At 32.5% G+C, this 26,049-nt stretch overlaps 3 protein-coding genes across 5 annotated transcripts in view; 1 reads left to right on the plus strand and 2 right to left on the minus strand.

Moving 5' to 3' along the window:
- LOC108904287 overlaps nt 1-11,828 on the minus strand; it is a 24,698-nt gene extending 12,870 nt beyond the window's left edge. Inside the window, exons 1-2 of one of the 2 annotated variants that reach the window (XM_018706774.2) lie at nt 11,295-11,815; nt 9,647-10,467 (exon numbers count right to left, since the gene is read on the minus strand). In XM_018706774.2, coding sequence (XP_018562290.1) covers nt 9,677-10,467; nt 11,295-11,724 — 1,221 coding nt within the window. In that variant the 5' untranslated portion in view covers nt 11,725-11,815 and the 3' untranslated portion in view covers nt 9,647-9,676. Of the gene's footprint in view, nt 1-9,646; nt 10,468-11,294 lie in introns of those variants that run through there. The other variant, XM_018706776.2, reaches the window with a different exon arrangement.
- Nucleotides 1-26,049, plus strand: part of LOC108904288 (transmembrane protein 47) — a 422,552-nt gene that overhangs the window by 170,002 nt on the left and 226,501 nt on the right. The window lies entirely within an intron of this gene.
- LOC108904286 lies at nt 17,817-23,379 on the minus strand. Of its 2 annotated transcripts, XM_018706773.1 has the most exons (3): nt 22,838-23,379; nt 18,496-18,863; nt 17,817-18,444 (listed from the first exon to the last, which is right to left on the minus strand). In XM_018706773.1, the coding sequence occupies exons 1-3, from the start codon at nt 23,265-23,267 to the stop codon at nt 18,073-18,075; spliced, it is 1,170 nt and encodes a 389-aa protein (XP_018562289.1). In that variant the 5' UTR covers nt 23,268-23,379; the 3' UTR covers nt 17,817-18,072. The 2 variants fall into 2 exon arrangements, with proteins under 2 accessions (XP_018562289.1, XP_018562288.1); XM_018706772.1 differs by having other exon boundaries at nt 17,817-18,863.

Here is a 26,049-nt window from a genome sequence, read left to right on the forward strand (position 1 = left end):
TTGAACCAGACTGCCCGCTGAGATTAACATTTTGTGAACGATTTCTCCAGTTAATATTCCAAGATTAATTGGAATTACTTCGGCAAGAACTTCCTGGAGATCTCGAAGAAATAGCCATTAATACTAGACGACAAATGTGCTCCAATTTTAAATGCAGCACAGCCTCTTTTGTTGCTCTATGCGCGCACAATCAAGGTGCTGTTGGTATCAAGAATTGGAGCACCTGTTCTCCACGTGATACTGAAGGTATACCGGGTGATTCAGTTTGGTATTCGCGGCCCTGTATCTCTTTTATTTTAACAAATAGCTCTAAACAAACCCTACATATTTTTAAATCGCCGGTCAAACTCTATCAAACGACATTATTAGTCGTCTCCATGGTAACATATGTCAAAATTGCTATAGTCAACTGTTTTTGTTCAAATGGCACACTAAATATTTTTTTATCAATTCTGGAAGATATTTTTTTTCTGCGTTCAGCTATGTAAGGAAGCCTATAGTTTTATTAGAAATATTGCTAGAAAAACAGCAAAAAAAATTAACCCTACTTTTCGTAGCCTTATTCTGAAAAATGATAGCCAGCTACGGAAACAAGCTACTATGTTTTTAAAGTAACATATTTTATTTTTAATACGATAATAATGTAACAATTTAAAACAATACTTATTTCAAATGTTCAAAATGACCTCCATTTGCTTCCAAACACAGAACTCCCTCTCTATAAACACATTCTAGTGTTTCTTCATTTAATCCCCTCTACTCTTATTCTGCTTTAAAGGTCGTCAATATCATTTAGGTAAGGTCAAAGAAAGAAATCTATAGGAGTGAGATCCGGACATCTAGCAGGTCATTTAACATCTTTATCGAACGTGCTTCATCTCTTGCCCTTCTGGGTTTAAAAACTCTTTCTTTTGAAAACTTCCATCTGCCGCTAAATTCCTGTCCAACTTTCCGAAAATTTTATCTGATGGAAGTTGTCTCTGGAAAACGATGTTGCTATAAATACCTGGCAGCTTTAGCATTCTTTCGGTCCTCTCCATAAATTAAAATCATATCGTTTTTCTTGGTTACTGTAAGTATTCATGTTATAATTAGTTATTGATAGAATAGGTAGGTACAAAATGTCAATTATTTTGACAAGCCGTTGTTTAGAAACGTCAAAATTCAGTTGTTTCCGCAGTTGGCTATCATTTTTCAGAATAAAGCTATGGAAACTAGGGTTCATCTTTTTTGCTGTTTTTCTAGTAATATTTCTAATGAAACTATAGACTTCCTTATATATATGAACGCAAAAAAAATATATCTTTCAGAATCGATAAAAAAATATATAGTGTGCCATTTGAACAAAAACAGTTGACTATAGCAATTTTGACATATGTTACCATGGAGACGATCTAATAATGTCATTTGATAGAGTTTAAGCGGTGATTTAAAAATATATGAGGTTTGTTATAGCTATTTGTTAAAATAAGAGATACGGGACCGCGAATATCAAACTGAATCACCCGGTATATTAAGATATGATTTTGGTCTATATAACACCTATTTTTATATTCAGTTTTTTAGCCTAAGGGGTGGTTTTCATACCCTAAAAATAAGAAGCGCATATCAAGCACTTTTCATTTACAGGGTGAAATAAACTTAATTCCAAATTTTCATAAAAATCGGATCTACCCGAAAGTATTTAGAGGTTTTACCTTATTTTTCTCTTCGTTCCCTGGACTAATTCCTTGATTCGTATAAAAGCTTTTTCATAATATCACACAAGGACTTGAAAACGGAAACATAAAAATACACTAACTTTTACTAAACACCGAAATAATTAACTTCGTAAGGTTATACACTTACACAACACTAAACAAAAATAAAAACGTCTGGAACAGGATCGGATTCTGCTTAAGTTTAAAATGTTCACGATTTATTATTTATAACACCAATTGGCTGCTGAAGTGTCTGGATATGATAATAGTAGAAACGTGGTATTTTGTTTAAAATTTTATAACGTTTTAATATGACCTGCTTTAATTTTCCTAAATGTGTCCCTTACCTACTTTACGTAGTGATAGTGGTGTGGTTAGCTAGACTGGGTCAATTTCAGAGATATTGATACTGAGATTTATAAATTAAATACATACACTTCTGAAAAAAGGATTGAGGTTGGTAATCGGCCAATTTTAAAATTGAATTTGCGTAGTCACAAAACAAAAAAATTCTTACGTAGGACTGGTCGGGAATGGTTCGATTTTTAGGTACAGGGTGTTGAAATTCGAAAAATGTCACATTTTCTAAATATTTATAAAGACATCTGACGTAGAATTATAAAACTCTAATTAAAAGTAGATATATCTTTAAACAGTGCTTGTAAATAGAATGACTAAACATTTGTGTTTTGGTAAAATCCCTACCAATAAAAAATAAGGTACAAATAGTTTTCAGGTATTCTTAGTAACTTTGTTTTAAGCAAGAAATAAGCCTTTGTTCATCACCGAGTATCCCAAAATTACATTAAGTTTCAGTGAACTATAGAGTTGCATTAAAAAATTAAATAAATAAAACTGTTGCTGAAGGCTCATAACTTTTTAAAGTAGGTAAGAAAAAGGTAACTTGATATAATTTGTTTTATTTCCACCCAAGAAAGCTACTCTTGAAATATGGCTGATTCGTTTCCGGACATTTTATATGATAAGCCTTTTTAAAAATTAAGGATCAGCAAAAAAATTAATTAAACATTGAGTTAATAGCAGAGAAAATAGATTGATTTTAAATTTGATGTCCGAAATCCGAAATAGAATTTGTGTTGTTACGTTAGTCTCAACCAACAATTTTTGAAGAAATTATTTTGTATTAGTTTGATAAGGGTTTAATAATATTTGATATTCGTTTAACATTTATTAATACATTTTATATTACAACCATCCTTTTCTTTTGCAAACTTTGATGAAATGGATTATCCTCTCCTTGCCTGTTTCGGTAACATCTTCTCGTTCTAACTCATGTGGCATCTTGGGAGATCCTGATTCGTTCTTTTTAGCAAAAATGACGAAAACAGTGAAAAACACGGTGTGCATCACTTCGGTATCCGCCACCTGCTTCAATTCCTCCAGGAATCGTTCTAGAATAAAAGGAGAGGTGTCGCATTGGAGTTCCTTGAGTTGTTTAATGAAGTTTACGTGGTAAAATTGCACTAGGTTGTCGTAGTATTCATCCAGAACGTTCAATTTCACGCTAGACCACAACAAGAAGAACAAATCTACAGCCGGCGAGACATATCTGGGGTTCTGAATGTCTACCATTTTATTGGCTACAGGTCTACCTTCTTCGATCTTCACCATAGTGTTGTTGATCCAGAAGTCTACATGGCACATTGTGACCCACGGTTCATTTTGGTGAATTTCCGGCCTGAATTTGCTTTTCTCTCGGATCAGGGGAACTAGAGGTCAACACTCCTCGTCAGCCTCCAAAATGTCGAAAACTATTTCCGGGGTTTCTGTGAATTTTTGCCGTCTGGATTTTCAGCCTCAGGTGGCGGTGGCTGGAAGTCCATCAAGTACGGTCGAATTTTGGATTGAAAAGTTTCGGGTTCTAAAAGTTTCAGGGCTAGGGAAACCGCGTGGAAGACTGCCAGGTCTTTCAGGACGACTTTGACTGTGGGCAGGTCAAAGCTTTCGAAACGGTCCACGTTTTTGTAACCTAAAAAATAATAGTAATGTTTCACTAATATGTCATTAATCTAATCTTTTATTAACCAAAGAAAACTTAGAAACAACACAATTATAACAAGTTTGACTAGTAAGTCATATATCTATTTAAAGAGAAAATAAAATAACAAGTCTTTGTCAAGCGAGTTTGCGTAAAAAATGTATCATCGCGAAGCAAATAAGATAACTAAAAAGCTATTGTTCTGTTCAGAGTACATGACTTTCATTCTATTTATGAGAAAATACAAACATTCTTTCGTTGGATACTAGTTTCAAATATTCAATACAACTGTTTTTATGAATTTAAATAGACCAATCAATGGACGCACATATTTTAGAAAGTGCTTCCTTGTATCATTATGAGAAGAAAAGTTCGTATGGACCTAAGGTACTTGAGGCAAATAAGGGTCACTTAACTAAAATATGCAATAAATAGTATATTTTGTTTGCAAAAAATCATGTTTTCTACAAAGTTTATTAATTTTATTAATTTTGAGTTAGGTATTACAAAAGTTAAACAAATAGTAGAAGAAACAATCCTTTTAAAAACATTTTACTTTTTAAAAACTGTAACCTCTGGGCCTTATTAAACCAACGCCAACGTTGAAAAGTTATGAAAAATTGTATCATTGGGATTTCTGGCGAAAGTTGACGTCAAACAAAAAACTATCTAATACAAAAGTTGTAGATCTTGCAAAAATCTACAAGATTTGTAGAGGTCACTTTTTAACATAACCGCAAAATTTCCGAGAAAAATGCGAAAAACTGTTTTTTTTCTGATTTTTCGTTTTTATTTTTCATTCCCGCAAAAATAATTTAACTTTGACGAAACTTAGTGAAAGTATACCTTTCTCTGTCTTAAATAACCTCAAATTTTTTTAGATAAAAAAAATTGAGAAGTTTTTGAGATATTCATTTTTTTCGGCCTGAAACACTTTTTTTTCAAAGAAAAATTCTACTAGAAAAATCATCGTCAGAGTTCTGCCGGTAATCATTTTCTTCGCTTTGATACTTTTTGGGGAAATAAAAAATTTTGTAATAACAGTTCAATGACTTGCAGCAATGAATTTTTCAGTAACTGTTGATAATTTGTTTAAATTAAAAAACATTCTAAAACTGATTACACCATTCAATTCTACGGGAAAAAAAACTGTCTCATTGTTTGACCCAAAACTTTATTTTTGTACAGTATTGCTATAAACATCTAACACGGAGAAGGTAAGGTAGTCGGATTTTTGTAATTTTTGATAGTTATGGTACGTGTAGTTTGGACATTGAATAAGAATTTTCCGAAGTAGTTCGATGCAACGTTCATAAATTACCGAGATAATCGATTTTGAAGTTTTACCTGACACCTAAATCCACTAGATGTGACATTCTCCAACTGGGAGCGTGGCCTAATTGGTAGCGTTCGGGACTGACAATCACGAGATTGCTGGTTTGAGTCCATCGTGTGACATTTTTTTTTTTTTTAAACGCACCATATGGTTTCTTATTATTTTTTTTATCTCGAAAATTATGAACAAACGAAATATTACAATAAATACTTATGTATATGTAGGATTATTCTTCTAATATTTCATTAAAATGCACAATTGGTTGATAAACAATGTTTATTATGAATTAACAATAAGATTTCATTAAAATAAAAACAAACGAGATCAGGTAGGATGTTCTTTTATTTTATATTTATGTTAGTATTTGACATTTTACGCAGTGTTCCACACAAGTTTGTGTTTTGTTTTTGTTTTGTCCGTTTAGTGGAAAACCGCCTTAAGGTACCTGTTCTAAATATGAAGTAATTGCCTTTTTGCACAATACAATCGGTCCTTTCGTTTTATACAGCATTAAGCAAAGTAGAAGTTTTTAAAATGCGCAATTTTAACATAACTGCAATATGTGGATGAAAACAAACAGTGCGTTTCAATAATATAAAAATCTAGAATAAAATTATAGGTCTGGATGTTTATAACTTTTTATTAGCACCAACGTAAGTTGACAAACATGAAGCAAAAACTATACTGTGCTGTACATATGATCTAGCGGCTTTAAATAGGAATAAATTATATGCATCAGCATTTCTGGAATAAGATGATGCGACAGGAATGCTGATGTTAGATTATATGTTACATTAGATACGTTTTTATACTGAAAAATAAAAATAGAGGTCATACAGGGACTTTATATTACACTAGTCTATTGAATATATGTACCTACATACATATTTGGATTATTTTGATTCTGGGATAACATGGATTAATATTTGAATGAATTATCCGATTACCTATGATTACCCCCAGCTGTTGTACGCACATGCATTTTTGTGTATTGTGTAAGATTTGTACAGGCTGCTACAAATTCACTTCTCGCTACAGGGATCTCGGAAACGGTAAGAGGTACGAAGTAGCTTAAATGGGGTCAAAGTTGCTTAATCAGGGGACCAACATTATGCCTCTAAAAAATCAAGGCTAACATGATTAGTTTTCGAAATATTTAAAAAGAAAACATGTACAGAGTCTTTAAGGATTAATCGGCCAATTTTAAAATTGAATTTAGATAATTAAAAAACAAAAATTTCTACGTAGAAACGTTCGGGAAAAGTTCGATTTTGAGATACAGGGTGTTGACATTCGGAAAATGTCACATTTTTTAAATGTTTATGAAGACATCTTACGTAAAATTATAAAACTTGAGTTTATGATTTGTCTAATTGAATCGGTCATTTTGAAAAGGGGCCATCTCCAATTTTTCAAATTTTACAGGGGAAACAAAAAACGTAATGTACGATTTGTATTTTGTAGAATTGTTAGGTTTTTTTCTATTAGCAAGCATTCTGGCTGATACACTGATGGGGTTTTTGACATTTTTCAATGGTTCTGGTGCATAGGAAATTAATTAATTTTTCATGGTGTAAATGACCCGTTTTCAAAATTAACTTGGATTTTCAATAGCAAAACTTTATTTTTTAAAAAAAGTTTATTTGCAATATTTTTAAAGCGTCCGAAATGCATAATTTGTAATCACAAAACTGAAAAACCTTGATCTGATTATGCTGGAGTATCTGCAGAAGATAATGAACAATTTCAAAATTCTTCAGGAACTTCTTCGTTGGTGGTCGTGGGCGAAAGGTAGAGCTCACCGTAAAACTGCTTGTGTGTGTCTGGCATGTACTGATACAACTTTTTGAAATCATCAATTTTTTTAACGTTTATAGGAATTTTCCCATTATAAGCAGGATTACTTGATGGATTAGGCATGAATGGTAATAAAGTAGTTTTCTTCTGTAAGCAAAAGCATTATTCTGCTATACAGTCGATGAAGAGTTTAGCAATCACTACACCCGGTTCTTGACTGGTAAATTGAAATTCATAATACTTATTGACANAACACAGGGCTAGACATAATATTTCACTATCTCAAGAGGCCCTACATTATGAATATTCAACACTAAAAATGTCTTTGGCTGAACCTCGGACCTCACACATGGATTAATATTTGAATGAATTATCCGATTACCTATGATTACCCCCAGCTGCTGTACGCACATGCATTTTTGTGTACCTACTGTGTAAGATATGTACAGGCTGTTACAAATTCACTTCTCGCTACAGGGATCTCGGAAACGGTAAGAGGTACGCAGTAGCTTAAATGGGGTCAAAGTTGCTTAATCAGGGGACCAACATTATGCCTCTAAAAATGAAGGCTAACATGATTAGTTTTCGAAATATTTAAAAAAACATGTACAGTCTTTAAAGATTAATTGGCCAATTTTAAAATTGAATTTAGATAATTAAAAAACAAAAATTTCTACACAGGAACGTTCGGGAAAGGTTCGATTTTGAGATACAGGGTGTTGAAATTCGAAAAATGTCACATTTTCTAAATGATTATGAAGACATCTTACGTAAAATTATAAAACTTGAGTTTATGATTTGTCTAACTGAATCGGTCATTTTCTAAAGGGGTCATCTCCAATTTTTCAAATTTTACACGGGAAACAAAAAACGTAATGTACGATTTGTATTTTGTAGAATTGTTACTTTTTTTCTATTAACAAGCATTCTAGCTGATACACTAATCGGGTTTTTGACATTTTTTAATCGTTGTAGTGCATAGGAAAATTAATTTTTCATGGTGTAAGTGACCCGTTTTCAAAATGAACTTGGATTTTCAATAGCAAAACTTAATTTTTTAAAAAAAGTTTATTTGCAATATTTTAAAAGCGTTCGATATGCATAATTTGTAATCACAAAACTGAAAAACCTTGATTTGATTATGATGGAGTGTCTGCAGAAGATAATGAACAGTTTCAAAATTCTTCAGGAGCTTCTTCGTTGGTGGTCGTGGGCGAAAGGTAGAGCTCATCGTAAAACTGCTTGTGTGTGTCTGGCACGTACTGATACAACTTTTTTAAATCATCAGTTTTTTTAATGTTTATAGGAATTTTCCCATTATAAGCAGGATTACTTGATGGATTAGGCATGAAGGGTAATAAAGTAGTTTTCTCCAGTAAGCAAAAGCATTCTTCTGCTATACAGTCGATGAAGGGTTTAGCAATCACTACACCCGGTTCTTGACTGGTAAATTGAAATTCATAATACTTATTGACAGCAAAGTAAGAAGAAGTGTGCGATTCATTTTGAAAACGGGCCATATCCAAGACATGACTCCTTTTCCAAATGAATGCTTGGTTTCGTCTCGTCTAGAACGCCCTAAAACGATGAGACTTGACCCGTTTTCTTCAGGAATCGCTGGGCCTACGCTTAGAGAATAGAAAATAGAAAAAATTAGAGATGACCCCTTTTCAAAATGACCGATTCAATTAAAAGTAACAATCCGTTGAATTGGGTTGTAAATACGTATGTCGTTCAATAGCATAGATGCGGGATCAATATCGCTAAAGACGCCAGAAATTTGATGTCACGGACATTTTGGAAATTGCACTATTTCTAAATATTAGTCCTAAGCAAAAATATATTTTCTATTTTATTCCAAAAGCAAGTCATCTTAATTTTTTAACGTTAATAAGAACTTCCATAATTTTAAACTCTGAAATTGAAACAGTTTTCGAATTTCTTCGAAGACAGTATTTTTTTTGTCGAAACGCTGTGAGGACTAAACCATTACTGAAATCTGAAAATCAATCAAATGTGGATTTCAGTTATTGTGCTATACTCTCACTAAATGATAATTTTTTGCTAATTTTCTTTTTTAAACTGTTTTGCAATATAAATTAATTTACATCTATCAGGAAGTCGATGTTATCCGAAAGTCAACATTTAGCCCTCAAAAATTTAGAGGAAAAATTAGGTATAATTAGATTAAAAATACATCTAAAAATTTCAGCTGTTAGCAAATGGTAACTATAGTAGAACGTTGTGATCTATTTTGTCTCAGAAAAGCTATATTTTAGCGACATGCAACAAGTAGATATATCTTTAAACAGTGCTTGTAAATAGAATGACTAGACATTTGTGTTTTGGTAAAATCCATACCAATAAAAAATATGGTACAAATAGTATTTCAAGTATTTTTAGTGGCTTTGTTTTAAGCAAGAAATAAGCCTTTGTTGATAACTGAGTATCCCAAAATTACATCAAGTTTCATTGAACTATGGAGTAGCGGCATTAAAAAATTAAATAAATAAAACTGTTTTTGAGGGCTCACAACTTTTTAAAATAAGAAAAAGGTAACTTGATATAATTTGATTTATTTTCACCGAATAAAGCTACTCTTGAAATATGGCTGATTCGTTTCCGGACATTTTATATAAAAAGTTTTTTAAAAAATGCAGGATCAGTAAAGAAGTTATTTGAAAATTGAACTAATATTAATTTTGATGCCCGAAATCCGAAATAGAATATTTGTTTTGTCACATTAGCCTCAACCAACGATTTTTGAAGAAATTATTTTGTATTAATTTGATAAGGGTTTAATAATATTTGGTATTCGTTTAACATTTATTAATAACTTTTATACTACAGCCATCCTTTCCTCTTGCAAGCTCTGATGAAATGGATTATCCGTTCCTTGCCTATTTCGGTAACATCTTCTGGTTCTAACTCATGTGGCATCTTGGGAGGTCCTGACTCGTTCTTTTTAGCAAAAATGATGAAAACCGAGAAAAACATGTTGTGCATCACTTCGGTATCCGCCACCTGCTTCACTTCCTCCAGGAATCGTTCAAGAGTAAAAGGAGAGGTATCGCACTGGAGTTCCTTGAGTTGTTTAATGAAGTTTTCGTGGTAAAATTGCACTAGGTTGTCATAGTGTTCATCCAGAACGTCCAATTTCACGCTAGACCACAACAGGAAGAACAAATCTACGGCCGGCGAGAGGTATCTAGGATTCTGAAAGTCTACCATTTTATTGGCTACTGGTCTACCTTCTTCAAACTTCACCATGGTGTTGTTGATCCAGAAGTCTCCATGGCCCATTGTGGCCCACGGTTCGTTTTGGTGAATGTCCGGCTCTGGCCTCAATTTGCTTTTCTCTCGGAGTAGAGGAACAACAGGTCTACACTCCTCGTCGGCCTCCAAAAAGTCGAAAACTATTTCGAAGGAATCGGTGAATTGTTTGCCGTCTGGATTTTCGGCCTCAGGTGGTGGTGGCTGGAAGGCCACCAAGTACGGTCGAATTTTGGATTGAAAAGTTTCGGGTTCTAAAAGTTTCAGGGCTAAGGGAACCGCGTGGAAGACTGCCAGGTCTTTTAGGACGACTTTTACTGTCGGCAGGTCAAAGCTTTCGAAACGGTCCACGTTTTTGTAACCTGAAAAATAATAAGATTTCACTAGTGCGTCATTAACCTAATCTTTTATTAACCAAAGAAAACTTAGAAACAATACAATTATAACAAGCTTGAGTAAAGAGAAAATAAAATAGAAAGTCTTTGTCAAGCGAGTTTGCGTAAAAAATGTATCATCGCGAAGCAGATAAGATCACTAAAAAGCTATCGTTCTGTTCAGAGTACATGACTTTCATTCTATTTATGAGAAAATACAAATATTCTTTCGTTGGTTACTAGTTTCAAATATTCAACTTTTTTTATGAATTTAAATAGACCAATCAATGGATGCACATATTTTAGAAGGTGCTTCCTTGTATCATTATGAGAAGAAAAGTTCGTAGGGACCTAAGGTACTTGAGGCAAATAAGAGTCACTTAACTTAAATATGCAATAAATATGCAGTATATTTTGTTATTTGCAAAAAATCATGTTTTCTACAAAGTTTATTAATTTTATTAATTTTGAGTTAGGTATCACAAAAGTTAAACAAATAGTAGAAGAGACAAAAATTTTAAAAACATTTTACTTTTTAAAAACTGTAACCTCTGGGCCTTATTAAACCAACGTGGTATAATAAGGCCCTCTTGTGAACTTGCAGTTTTTCGCAACTTATCTTCACAATGACTCCATAAATACAACGATATAAAGAAAAACTATTTTTTTTGCGTAAATCTCGAAAACAAATTGTTTCCAGGCATATGTCCGTATGATATATTTTTTTTATACTTTAACACTGTTTCACTTTTATAACACCCTGTATATTTAATATAATATGTACTTACAGTTTAAAGAGTATAGAGTTTACGTACCAGCTTCTATTAAATTTTCTAATAACAACACCGCATTTTGGTCCACTGTGTCGCTGCCGTTCAAATTTAACCTGGATGCGTACATCTTGGGGAAAAAGTCCATCACTTGCTGCACGCCCTTTTCCTTCTGGAACCGCTGAAGCGTCGGCACGATGGTGTCGTAGAAACTGATCTCCACTTTACAACTCACTTGGACATTGAACATTTTTTGGAAGAATTCATCTTCCGGTATGAGTTTGGCAACCGTGTGTAGTTCCTCTCGAGAATTATCCTTTTTATTTTCTAAAGTTATGTCAACCTTCAACAGGATACTTCCATAGTTTTCACCGGGCGCGGTTAACCTTGAAAATTTAGTATCAACGATGGATTTGGAATCGCCAATGTAACCGTTCAACAATTGGTCGAGTTTCACTATTTTTTCAGCAGTCATTGTTGCAGAGCGAAGGGAAAGAGAACAGTGTCGGATGACAATAGTAGACGGATTAATCCCAATCTCGCTACGCGAAACTGTAGCCTCAATACTTCAGACCTTGACATGTGTTCTCGGTATTTCTGTCGCGATATAATGAGTGTACAATTATCAAAAAGCATACCGTGCGTGCCATTGATAAAATGTTTAAATATAATCTAGTGCTCAAAATCTAATTACATCACATCAGGATGATAAGTACAGTGTATTGTGTTCATGATGTAGGTACGACTTTTAAGGTATTCTCAATATGAAGTAATAATTGTTGAAAATAATTGATATATAAATTAAATACACTTTTCGCAGAATACAACCGGTCCGGTGCTTAACTGTACAATCCAGGGCCGTACTTTCGTTTTATACAGCATTAAGCAAAGTAGAAGTTTTTAAAAAGCGCAATTTTAACATAACTGCAATACGTGGATGAGAACAAACAGTGCGTTTCTATAATATAAAAATTCAAATATCTAGTGAATATACATATTTGGATTATTTTGATTCTGGGATAACATGAGATAATATTTGAATGAATTATCCGATTTTCCATGATTACCCCAGCTGCTGTACGCACATGCACTTTTGTGTACTATGTAAGATATACAGGGTCGGAAAGTCCCCATGGTTCATCGGCCGTTACGTGAGAGCGATAAGATCCACTTCTTATTTGTGGAAGGGCGAAATGGGCGGTGACTATTAGACGCCATCTTTCTCTATCGCACGGATTTCTATGACTTACTTTATCGCTCTCACGTAACGGCCGATAAACCATGGGGACTTTCCGACCCTATATGGGCTTTGTAATATACCTATTTGATACGAGGATAAATAGAATATTTATATTTATATGTTTATGTTTTTAATATATGTACAGGGTGTTTTGTAAAATATCAATTCAGTGGCCGGTTGAATGTTAAAAAATAAGACGATATTTTTGCTATCGTATTTTGTTTTTCGGGTACATAATGTAAACGTTTTGTTATATAAAATTTTAACTATATCTCTATAGCACTTCAGGGTGCTAACTGAAATTTGTGACATCTTTTGGCAAGTTTTTACGGATGTGAATACAGCAACGGATTCCCAGCAACTGTTTTTCACATAATTTTCGTTCATATGGTAATGCCTGTTAAAATTTTCAACATCTATATATTCAAATGACTCGAAAATCGGATTAATATACGGGGTATATATTTCCAATCCTCATAGCTAAGGGTGGATACCGCCCTTAGGTGAATATTGTAAATTTATATAAGTACCTACCTACTATTTCATGATGTCTGTTAAATTTCTCTAAATTACCTCTTTCTGCTAAATCCCCTATCTTTTTGTATATACCCGGGCCGTATTAAGGGCGACAACCACCCTTATGTAAAAAATGCGTATAAAAATAATTTTTTGATGCTTGCCAAATTTTTATACGTAAATAGCTTAAATTGTCTTTTCTAGTTTTTAAACTTCTAGTTACAATAGAGGATTGAAATTTCGACACCTATCTGGGTTCAACTCATTTTTTTAAGTGAAATATTTTCAAGTGTGCGGTACTTCCGATTTCGCCGTAAATGACGTCATCTCCGTTGTTTTAAATGGAATACCCCACTTTATATATCATTTATCGATTTTAGTAGTTGTTTTGAGTAACTTCTGTCACTACATCTATGCCTTGAAAATTGATAGTTTTCGAGATATTTAGATTTTTTTTTTAATTTAATTTAACGATTAATATAAAATATCTCTAACGTCCATATAGCTAGAAATGTCATACTTGCATTATTAGTAGTATATGTTATGAATTCATAGATAATGTACCTCATTTGACCCAGCTATGCACAGGGTCCTCAAAATTTTGCGTCCACTACAGTAATCTTCAAAGGTTGGAACACCAACAATTTTATTAGTCATAGAATTAAATTCTGCGTCGATTGATATAGGGGTTTCCCATACCTACTTATAATCAACGGTTTCGAAGATAATCGCGATTGTTTATAAAAGAGGAACTTCCGTTAATTTGCGTCCGTTAATCCTTGATTATGGATTACCAAGTTAGATTTGAAATTTATGAAGAAAATTTTAATTCCTAAAAATGTATTTTTATATCCGAGATTTTAACTTTAACTAACGACAATAAAATACATGCATAACTTCAAAGGAAATATTTGGGGATATTTTTGACTTAACTAACGAATGCAAATATCAAGATAAGAAAGCTCCATTGAGACAAACATTTTCTTATTCGGTTCTGATAGGTCGAGATAATCCATCTGACATCGTCTGCTTGCAACAGCATCATTTTCACCTGACAAAAAGTAGGCTCTAACCATATTCCTGTAGTGGTATCGTTAGCTAAACGGGGTCAATGTCAGAGGTCATTGATACTGCAAATTAAATACAAGCATTTCTTAAATATGGAATAAGGTTGATAATGTATACATATTGTAATGAATTGAAAATGTAAACCGAAATCACGATTGAAAAATTACCTGACCGAACTTTAGTCCAAAAATAAAAATTAATTATTAATATAGCAAACAATAAAATAGCATAAAATTGTTAATATAAAAACTGAATATAAAAGAAGTAATTATAAAGGATATCACATAGTATTAAATTGATAATTTTAAATTTAATTCACAAATATAAAATAAATTTTTAAAAGAATGCATGACAGCGACACTTGTTCACAAGAAATACTATGAGAAAACATAATATAAAACCAGAGTGACATATATCAAAAGACAGCTCAATATTCATAGATGAATTTGATATGCATAATTTGGGTAGACGAGTAACTGTAGAGAAGATATCTTAAATGAACTGAAGTCAAATATGAAAATTTATTATCAAATGTCAAATTAAATTATAAATTTTATCAAATGTCAAAACTAAAGTTGGCTTTACAAGTACCAGAAAATGACCTAGAAAAAAGAACAGAAAATAAGGAATATTTAATAATAAGTAATAAATTTATATGTTAAAAATAAAAGGACATTGTAACAAATGTATTAGGTATAAGAAGTGCAGTGAAAGTGTTGTGAAAAAAGGACGCCCAAAGACTGGAATTTATGTGAAGGGACCTTAAGGAAAAATAAACACTAGAAATTTCCAGAAGGTGAAAAAACAAATGTTTATTTACTAGTTACGGCTTGGTTTTTTGGTAAAAAGCTAGAGAGGAGAAGTAGCTCCAACAAAAATTAAATAATTCAAGAAAAAACAGTCAAGAAGTAAATTAAAACTTACTAGTAACATCGAAAATCGTTTGTCTTCAAAATCCACATAAAGAAAGTCGACAGTGAAGAAAAATTTTGCAACAAATATCAGGCAGTATCCGGAGAGGTATTCCAGTGGCCCATAAATGGTACAACAGACATCGTCAGCGTTTCCAACAAGGAAAGAAGTACCCAGTAACCAACAGGTACCTAAAAATAGCAAAATAAAGTGCACTAAAGTATTAATTCATAGCTATACCTTACAAATAACAAACTATTAATACAGTATACCTTAGAAAAGGAAAAATTAATATAACAGGACTTACCTGCACAAATTTACATACTAGCAATCCAAAAAGTAGCTTTAAAAACTCTTCTTCATCTTAGTTTTAAACGTCAAATCATGTGAATTAAATTTGTATAAGTTAAGATATGCAATACAATACACGGACGAGTGGTGACAGTAGTATCAATCAATAATTCAAACATCATAAAAAATTTTAAATAAAAAAGGAAACAAGCCCAGTCCTTGTATTGAAAAAATTGTTGTAGGATAAGGAAAGGTACAGAAAAACCAAAATATTCTTTATGATTGTTCAACCTAAAAAAAAATTTCATTTATACGATGCCATTTCTGATTTAAAGCCAACCAGTTGAAAATTTTGTTTTCTTATAATCTCCTTAATGAATTTAAATAAATAATGTATAAAATTGTAAAAACTCTATTTTCTGGCGTGCTGCATTGCGAGTTTATGAATGATTGTTACAGAACCGACTCCTGAGATTAAAATTAAAACAAATATCTTAGTGATAGCTAGCAAGGGATAAACAAAATTAATATACGAGGTGAATAAAATAAAGGTTTGTATTAAACAATTTACAGTTAATCTAAAAAAAATTCAATTACAGACACAAAACCAAAAACCAACACTCAATACATAAATAAAATTAAATTAAATTAAATTAAATCAAATTAAATTAAATTTATTAAAACCACATCACACAAAATAAATATTTTATATATTTTCATAACAATATACAGAGTCTTTAAAGATTAATCGGCCAATTTTAGAATTGAATTTGGGTAATTGAAAATCAAAAATTCCTACGTAGGAACGTTCGGGAATGGTTTGATTTTGAGATACAGGGTGTTGAAATTCGAAAAATGTGTCACATTATCTAAATATCTATGAAGACATCTGACAGAATTATAAAACTTGAGTTGAAGATTGGTATAATTAAAAGTAACAATTGGTTTGTAAATATGTCATTCAATAGCGGAGATGTGGGATCAATATCGCTAAAGACTCCGGAAATTTTGGAAATTAAACCATTTCTAAATATTAGTCCTAAGCAAAAATGTATTTTCTATTTCATTTCAAAAACAGATCATCTTCATTTTTTAACGTTCTTCCATAACTGAAATTGAAATAGTTTTTGAGATTCTTCTTCTGAAGAGAATAACTTTTTGTCGAAACGCTATGAAATTTAAACCGTCACCGAAGCCCGCAAGCCAATCAAAATAGATTTCAGTTGTTGTGATCTAATTTCATGGAATTTTAAACTGTTTTTGCAATATAGATCAATTTACCTCTATCCAAAGGTCAACATTTAGCCCTTGAAATGTTTTTGAATTATTTGAAAAGGTAAGTTTGTCTAAATTATGAAAAAAAAATGTATTTAATACCGCCATAAATTTAGCGAAAAAATTAGGTATAGTTAGATTAAAATGCATTCACAACTTCAGCTGTTAGCAAATGGAAACTGTAATAAATAATTGTTATCTATTTTGTCTCAGAAAAGCTATATTTTAGAGACATGGAACAAGTATATCTTTAAACAGTGCGAGTAAATAGTGACTATAGACAATAAAAAGATGGTAAAAAAAATGCTGTTTCATGTATTCCTAGTGACTATGTTTTAAGCAAACAGTAAAGGTAAGTTCATGCAGTAGCGATTTGCGATTTGCGGATTTCAATTTGATTGGTTGAAATAAAATATTTTTGACATCCATTCCTTCATTTCAATATATTGCGAGAATCGCAAAATTTAAATATAGGGGGCGGGAAAATAGAAACGGTTTCTATTTTTGGCGATTATCGCAATAATTTTGACAAACTGCGCATGTGCAGTCCGGCCAGTTCCGTCATTCGCAAGTAATTAAAATACTTATTAGTGTCATGTAACCTCATCTCATTTCCATTATCAAATTGTGATAAGCGAACAGGAGCCTGGCCTGTTTTTTGCAAGTACTTTTCAACTTTTCACTTTTCTGGCTATATTTTCTGTTTTCAAATTTAATATACAAAAAACAGATGCACGATGAAAATGAATTTTGCTTATAAAAAACCAAGCGATTAACATGCAATCATCTTCTACGCCATTGACAATAAATAACATAATGATAATCACTGTTATTTATCACATTCATCGTTGAAGAATGTTTATTTATGAATGTCTTGGTAATTCCTGAGTATGTAATCACAAAAATATTTGTGAGTTTAGGTTATGTTGTTTAATTTTGTTTACCCAAGAATATCTAAATTTCTTGACTGGGGCATGGCATAGCAAGGCAAGTAACACAAGGAATTTAAAAGTAACTAGTTTTCGCGAATGTGCATGTACGAATGTTAAATTTCTGTCGTAATCGTAAAATTTCTGTATAAATCGTAAAATCGTTAATCGCAATTCGCAAATCGCTGCTGCATGAACTTACCTTAAGTCTTTGTTTATCACTGGGTATCCCAAAATTACATCAAGTTTTATTGGACTGTGAAGTTGCATTAAAAAATTAAATAAATAAAACTGTTTTTGAGGACTCATAACTTTTTAAAATAAGAAGAAGGTATCTTGATTAAATTGGTTTATTTTCACCGAATAAAGCTACTCTTGAAATATGGCTGATTCGTTTCCGGACATCTTATATAAGAAGTTTTTTTAAAAATTCAGGATCAGTAAAGAAGTTATTTAAAAATTGAACTAATCTTAAATTTGCTGTCCGAATTCCGAAATAGAATATTTGTGTTGTCACATTAGTCTCTACCAACGATTTTTGAAGAAAATTAAGTTGATAAGGGTTTAATAATATTTATTAATATTTTTTATACTACAGCCATCCTTTCCTTTTGCAAGCTCTGATGAAATGGATTATCCTCTCCTTGCCTATTTCGGTAACATCTTCTGGTTCTAACTCATGTGGCATCTTGGGAGGTCCCGACTCTTTAATTTTAGCAAAAATAACGAAAACCGTGAAAAACATGTTGTGCATCACTTCGGTATCCGCCACCTGCCGCAATTCCTCCAGGAATCGTTCAAAAGTAAAAGGAGAGGTATCGCACTGGAGTTCCTCGAGTTGTTTAATGAAGTTTTCGTGGTAAAATTTCACTAGATTGTCATAGTGTTCGTCCAGAACGTCCAATTTCACGCTAGACCACAACAGGAAGAACAAATCTACGGCCGGCGAGAGGTATCTAGGATTCTGAAAGTCTACCATTTTATTGGCTACTGGTCTACCTTCTTCAAACTTTACCATGGTGTTGTTGATCCAGAAGTCTCCATGGCCCATTGTAGCCCACGGTTCGTTTTGGTGAATATCCGACTGTGGCCCCAATTTGCTTTTTTCTCGGAGTAGAGGAACAACAGGTTTACACTCCTCGTCGGCCTTCAAAATATCGAAAACTATTTCGAAGGAATCGGTGAATTTTTTGCCGTCTGGATTTTCTTCATCCGGTGGCGGTGGCTGGAAGGCCACCAAGTACGGTCGAATTTTGGACTGGAAAGTTTCGGGTTCTAAAAGTTTCAGTGCTAGGGGAACCGCGTGAAAGGCTGCCAGGTCCTTCAGGACGATTTTGACTGTCGGTAGGTCGAAGCTTTCAAAACGGTCCACGTTTTTGTAACCTAAAAAATAATAGTAAGATTTCACTAGTGCGTCATTAATCTAAGCAAGTAAGATAACTAAAGAGATATTGTTCTGTTCATAATACATGAGTTTCATTTTATACATGAGAAAATACAAACATTATTTCCTTGGATGCTAGTTTCAAATATTCAACTTTTTTAATTAATGTAAATAGACCAATGAATGCACATATTTTAGGAGGTGCTTCCTTCTATTATTATAATAAGAAAAGTTCGTATAGCATAGTTTTCGACATACTGCATGTTATAGTTTAAAAAAATAAATAAATTTTAAATGAAGCAGCAAAAATGATACCAGTGAATGTAGAGCCAAAAATAAGAGGATTGAAGTAAAAATACCTTATATGAAAGTTGCACCCCTCAGGCGATATACCCTCTTAAAGAACGGGATTGAAATTCACATTTCAATTTGTTTCTTTAACATGAGCAATGCTAGAGACACGAAATTTAATTTAACCATTCTCTAACGGCAAGTGGACTATGTGCAGGCGCCCCATCGTGCATATACCACATCACCTGACGTGTATGGAGGGGTACATCCTCAAGTAATGTTGGAAGATTTTCGTTAAAAAATCTAAGATACTCGGCCGCTCCAAGCCTGTGTGGAAGAATAAAAGAACCTACTAAAGTATAAAGTAATTCCCATCCAAACGTTTAAACTGAAATTATGTCGACACCTTGAAACAAATATTTCATAAGTATTTTCTTCCGACCATGAATGAACATTATGAAGGTTTACTGCACCTACTCTAGGAAAATTTGCTTCATCGATGAAAAGTATATTCATTAGGAAATTTAAGTCATGCCTGAAATATTAATGTACCATTGACAAAAATCCACGCGGTTAGGTAAATCAGGGTCATTCAATTCTTGCACGGGTTGATGGTGAAAAGGGTATAAAAGATTTTCATGAACTACATTCCACACAAGACTGTGAGAAACTTGCAGTTGCCTGGACACCTATATTGTGCTTGTACCACAGTCTTGTTCTAGATGTTCCAGTATAGCTTCTTCAGCTATAATTATTCTAATAATAAATTAATCAATTGGCACTAATTATTGCTTGACAGAAAGTGTCAATTTATTAATATGATAAATAACAATTTATTTGTTATGACTTCCGCCTTCTTTATTTTTACAAATTTTTGCAATTACCCCTTTAGTGAACGATGACGCATCTAATTTTTTTTTACTAGAAAACTATCGGTTTTATCGAGAAATTACAAGAGATAAAAAGTAGCGCAATAAATCAGTCTTCCCCATAAATATTTTTGAATAAATAATTTGCTTCATATAAAAAGTTTCTAATAAAATATTACAATGGGGTTGACTGTTTCACTCCTGTATAAAATACGTCAATGATCAAACAAATATTGAAAAGTTGTCTCTTTATTAGTAGGATGCAAGTGTCGTGTCTCTAGAATTCCTCATGTTAAAGAAGAAAATTAAAATGTGAATTTCAATCCCCTTCTTCAAGAAGGTATATCGCCTCAGGGGTGCAACTTTCATATAAGGTATGTTTACTTCAATCCTCTTATTTTTGGCTCTACATTCACTGGTACCATTTTTGCTACTTCATTTAAAAACACCCTGTAACATCTTGGAAGGTGTTTGACGTAGACTAGTAAAACATGAACTAATGGTTTACCTAAGTAAAAGTAAGAAATCACTTAATTTATATACAAATATGTCATATTTTTAAACAATTTACTGTGTAAAAAGCTAATAAATGCGAAAAAAGTTTAACAGTTAAAGTAAACAATTTATTTATGCATTTTTTTATTCTTAAACTGAAAAGTATTAAACTACTTCAAACAAATTCAATCAAATCATCAAATGAATTCAAACATGTAATTATCCAAATGTGGGTACACATGTTCGCAAGTGACCCATCCGTATTACGTCAAGAGCACCAGCCTGATGACGGACGGCCTAACCGTTGCAAGCGACAAGAAACAATGTGCAACGCGGGATATGGTTCCCGGAAAAGGACCACGGCAGATTGGCACCAAGGACCAGATACTTATACATGCGAACGACTCCACACCAAGAAGACTCTCCAGCGAACGCTCGCCCCGACAACACTTCCTTTTCACTTATTTTGTTATCAATAAAAATAATTTTATTTTTATTGATAACAATTTTTTACCGTTGAGAGAGCTCTTGGGTACCTGTCATATCTCCATCAAAAATGAATATAAAAATCTGAAAATTTAATGGTGTTCTATAGATGGGGAGCGGAGGGGGTGAGGGGTGGTTTTTTTTAGACACACCCTATTTATTTTGCGATTTTCGGATTCTGCGTAAAACTACTCCCGGAAATGTGTTCTTGCCGAATTCACACAAAAACCGAAATCCACCGTCGTACGGACTTTGTCGTTTTTTCGATTACTATAGTTCTTGGGCACCTGAGCAATATCTCCGTCAAAAAATGAATATAAAAATCTGAAATTTTAGGGGTGTACTATAGGTGGGGAGACCTAAGAGCGAACGTTATTTCAACTCACCCCTTCCACCCTAAGAGGTCCGAAGGGGGTGAGGAGTGGTTTTTTAGACGTACCCGCAAGAACGCGTGTCCGGGGGTAGTTTTACGCGTAGAATCCGAAAATCGCAAAATAAATAGGGTACGTCTAAAAAAGCACCCCTCACCCCCTCCGCACCCCCTAGGGTGGAAGGGGTGAATTGAAATTACGTGCTCTCTTAGGTCTGCCCATCTATAGTACACCCCTAAAATTTCTGATTTGTATATTCATTTTTGACGGAGATATGACAGGTACACAAGAGCTATAGTCCAACTTTTTTACTTTGAGTAACTATTTATTACTAGCTGTTTAGTATTGTAGGTGTAATTCAGTGGTAGTTGGGGCATTGTAGTTCATAGAGTAGTTATTTCCCGCAATATCGACATTATTATTTGTGAGGTTAGATATTTTTTGTATACCTAAATTTCTAAAAATATTGTCTGATTTCATTTGATAAAATTTTTTAGAAAAAAAAATTGAGTTTGTTTGAAACCAGTTTAATGCCTTAATTGCCCTAATAATATAATACATGTTTTTTAAAGCATTTGTTCTCGATGTTGCTAAACCTAAAATCTAAAAAATGGGTTGACCAAATCATTTCAAATTTGGTATAGGACATTATCTGATGAGTGCGCAATTTGATTAGGACGGTGATAGTTGATATAACTCAAGGGTATAGATTCGAAGGTATGGAGGTTTTCTTTGCGCCACTCAATTTTTCGCAAAAATGGTAACATTTTCTGAAAAAGCAGAGTAAATTAAAAAAGAAGAGAAAGAAGAGAACTAGATGATTAGGATAAGTCTCAGTATACAGATGATGAGCTTCTAGTCCATTATCAAAAAATGTAATAATTTACGGGATATTCCATTAAAAAAATAATAAGTTCTACCTGTCACATCGACATTTAAATTTGAATGGTTTTTTTGTTGCTACAAACAGAAACTTCATAAAAAACACTACAACTTTTATGTCAACAAAATTTTTATATCTGCAAAACTAACCAAGATAAGTGGGGTGGGAAGTTAAGTGGGACACCCTGTTAAATAAGTTTACTACACGAGCAAACAATAAAAGTCACCTAATCTGAATTAATTTGAACAAAAAGTAATATATCCGTAAAATTTAAAGAATGATATATTCTCCAAAAGGTATTATTTCTTATTTCGTGTTCTTGTCTTATTGTAGATTTATTAGGTAATACCTTTAGTCATATTTTATATAAACAAAGATATAAAGAAAAACTGTTTTTTGCGTAAACCTCCCTTATCTCGAAAACCCTGCCGTATCTCGTAAATAAATTGTTTCCAGGCATATGTCCGTATGATCATTTTTCTTTTTTTTTTGTTCTTTAACATCTTTTCTCTTTTATAACACCCTGTACATTTAATATAATAAGTACTTACAGTATACATAGTATAGAGTTTACGTACCAGCTTCTATTAAATTTTCTAATAACAACACCGCATTTTGGTCCACTGTGTCGCTGTCGTTCAAATTTAACCTGGATGCGTACATCTTTGGGAAAAAGTCCATCACTTGTTGCACGCCCTTTTCCTTCTGGAACCGCTGAAGTGTCGGCACGATAGTGTCGTAGAAACTAATCTCCACTTTACAGCTCACTTGAACATTGAAGATTTTTTGGAAGAATTCATCTTCCGGTATGAGTTTGGCAACCGTGTGTAGTTCCTCTCGAGAATTATCCTTTTTATTTTCTAAGGTTATGTCAACCTTCAACAAGATGCTTCCATAGTTTTCACCGGGTCCGGTTAACCTTGAATATTTAGTATCAACGATGGATTTGGAATCGCCAATGTAACCGTTCAACAATTGGTCCAGTTTCACTATTTTTTCACCAGTCATTGTTGCAGAGCGAAAGGGAAGAGAACAGTGTCGGATGACAATAGTAGACAGATTAATCCGAACCTCGCTACGCGAAACTGTAATTTTAATACTTCAGACCTTGAACATGTGTTCTCGGTATTTCCATCGCGATATAATGAGTGTAAAATTATCAAAAAGCATACCGTGCGTGCCATTGATAAAATATATAAATATAATCTAGTGCTTAGACGTATCAGAACGTAAATTTAATTACATCACATCAACATAATAAGTACAGTGTATTGTGTTCATGATGTAGGTACGACTTTTAAGGTATTCTAAAAATGAAGTAATTGTCGAAAATAATTGATAAATAAATTAAATACACTTTTTGCACAGTCAGTCGGTCCGTTGCTTAACCGTACAATCCAGGGCCGTACTTTTGTTTTATACAGTATTAAGCAAAGTAGAAGTTTTTAAAAAGCGCAATTTTAACATAACTGCAATACGTGGATGAAAATAAACAGTGCGTGTCTATAATACAAAAATCTAAGCATTTAGTGAATATATTTGGATTATTTTGAATCTGGGATAACATAAAATAATATTTGAATGAATTATCTGATTACCTGTGATTACCCCAGCTGATGTACGCACATGCACTTTTTGTGTACTCTGTAAGTTATATGTGCTACGTAATATACACATCAAAGAGGAAAAACAGAATATTTATGTTTATATGTTTACGTTTTTAATATATGTACAGGGTGTTTTTGTAAAATATGTCATCAATTCAGAGGCCGATAGAATATTAAAAAATAAGACGATTTGTTTTCTATCGTACTTTGTTTTTCGGGTACAAACCGCCAACTAAATTTTGTTATATAAAATTTTAACTGTATCTCTGCAGTACTTCAGGGGGCTAACTGAAGTTTGTGAAATCTTTTGCCAAAACACTTTGTTTTAATTTTTTTAATGACAACCTAAATAATTTTTTAATTAGGTTTGGTATGTATTTAGCTATTTTGTGAATATTTATTTATCTTTTTATGTCATGTGTGGAATATAATTGTTATAGATGAACATTTTCTTACTTTTAGATACGTCATCAATTTTCAATTAGCAGTAGGTATTGTTTAAGGTAAAAAGTAGGCAAAATAAAGAATACAGCTCAAAAAAAAAACAAAACAATACAAAACAAGAAAAGCGGTCTCTTCAAATGATTGGACCCATGATCCGTTTGACGCGCTGAATCCGAATCCGGGGCCAGAATTACTCTGTCATCTTAAATACAAAAACTACTGACAATATTTAAGGAATCAGCATTAGAATACAGGGTGTAAAAAGTTTAACTACAATTACTTCAGCATGAGGATAATAATAAATGAACGAATAAGTTGTTTATTACAGGGGCGTAAGATTAACAGGTTTCAAAATATAGCGAGTATTAATATTGGGGAGTTTCATCACAACGTGACAACGACGCTTAACCTGCACATCATGTATACATGCAGAAGACTTGTCCTACGGAAAAAATGTAAACAGCTATTATTGTGAAACATTCAGTAAATTTCAAGACAATTGTTTTCCAGTATTTAAATAAATAAAATAAAATGTATCGATTTTGTAGTACGAAGATAGTGTTGCTTAAGTTTTAGCTCGAATTTTAGTAAATATGAATCTCTTATAACAGGAATTTTTAATCAAATTACGTATTTGAAAAATATTTAATTAAAGACCACTTCTGTTTTTCATGTAGTTATGATATAAACATTACCAATTACGAAAATATTTGAAATTAGTAGTCAGTAATCACTGAAGTGGTACTTGTTTTGAATTAATACAGAAATGATTAGAGAGATCATTTTAATGATTGCATCGCAACTATTTGATTACTCCATTAAGATATATTGCCAACTCACCCAGGGATCCATACAATTTAATCTCGTCATTACAAGCCAGATGCCAGTATACAGATATGATAATTATAGCGATATTTATCTTAAATAAAATGTTAATATTCAGTATTTACTATAACGGAATACGATCAAATCCTCACAAATGCCTCCCCTTATTTTCGAGGGTGCTGAATACAAATCTGTAGTCAGTTTTAACCGGTGGGATCTAGTTTCCAAGAAAAAAAAATTGTAACCTGTATATTTAAAAGCCTGTTTTTGTTTATCTGTTATTATTCCTTGGCATTCAATTCGTCGTTTCCATTAAATGACGTCATACGCTACTTTCCTTTCTCCCTATGTCGTTTCTTAGTTATTCTCTGAAACAAGGTTATTAAGTACCGCAAATTTATTTCTATGGGCAGCAAGTGATTTGAAATTGATGTTAAGTGAAAAGAAATATTAATATTTACACTCATTTGACCATTATGCCTATTTAACCAATAACATATTTTAATAATTTAGTATAGCTAATGTCTAAGGTGGTGCATTTGTAAATAGTATACTCAATGATATTACTATATAAAAAGTCTTAGCCTGATCTTAATTAACTTTCTAGAAGTTTATGTATCTGCATAATGCCAGAAAAGTTTTTTGATATTACACAAACAACCTAACCTAACATTAACTTTATGTGGGAATTATTAAAAAAAAATATTGTTGGTTTAGATTTATTAGAATTTTTATTTTATTTTATAAAACAAAACTTAAGCTATATTAACCTATCTAATATAGAAATTTGTGTACACATATCTAGATAAAATTATATAAGTTATTTTTATATTAAATAAAAAAGAATTCAAACCTTCTAATAATTTTTTCACAAAATTATGTTTATAATTAAATAAAGAATCTAATATCCGATT

Source organism: Anoplophora glabripennis, unplaced genomic scaffold (assembly GCF_000390285.2).
Source record: "Anoplophora glabripennis isolate ALB-LARVAE unplaced genomic scaffold, Agla_2.0 scaffold145, whole genome shotgun sequence".
Classification (NCBI taxonomy): Eukaryota; Metazoa; Arthropoda; class Insecta; order Coleoptera; family Cerambycidae; genus Anoplophora; species Anoplophora glabripennis.

Bases quoted from the DNA above. Each gene is read 5' to 3' on its own strand.
- LOC108904286 (XM_018706772.1), bottom strand. From the start codon at position 23,267: ATGACTGGTGAAAAAATAGTGAAACTGGACCAATTGTTGAACGGTTAC. The intron at 18,864-22,837 runs GTACGTAAACTC...ATTATTTTTTAG, and splicing joins AGAAAATTTAATAGAAGCTG to GTTACAAAAACGTGGACCGT.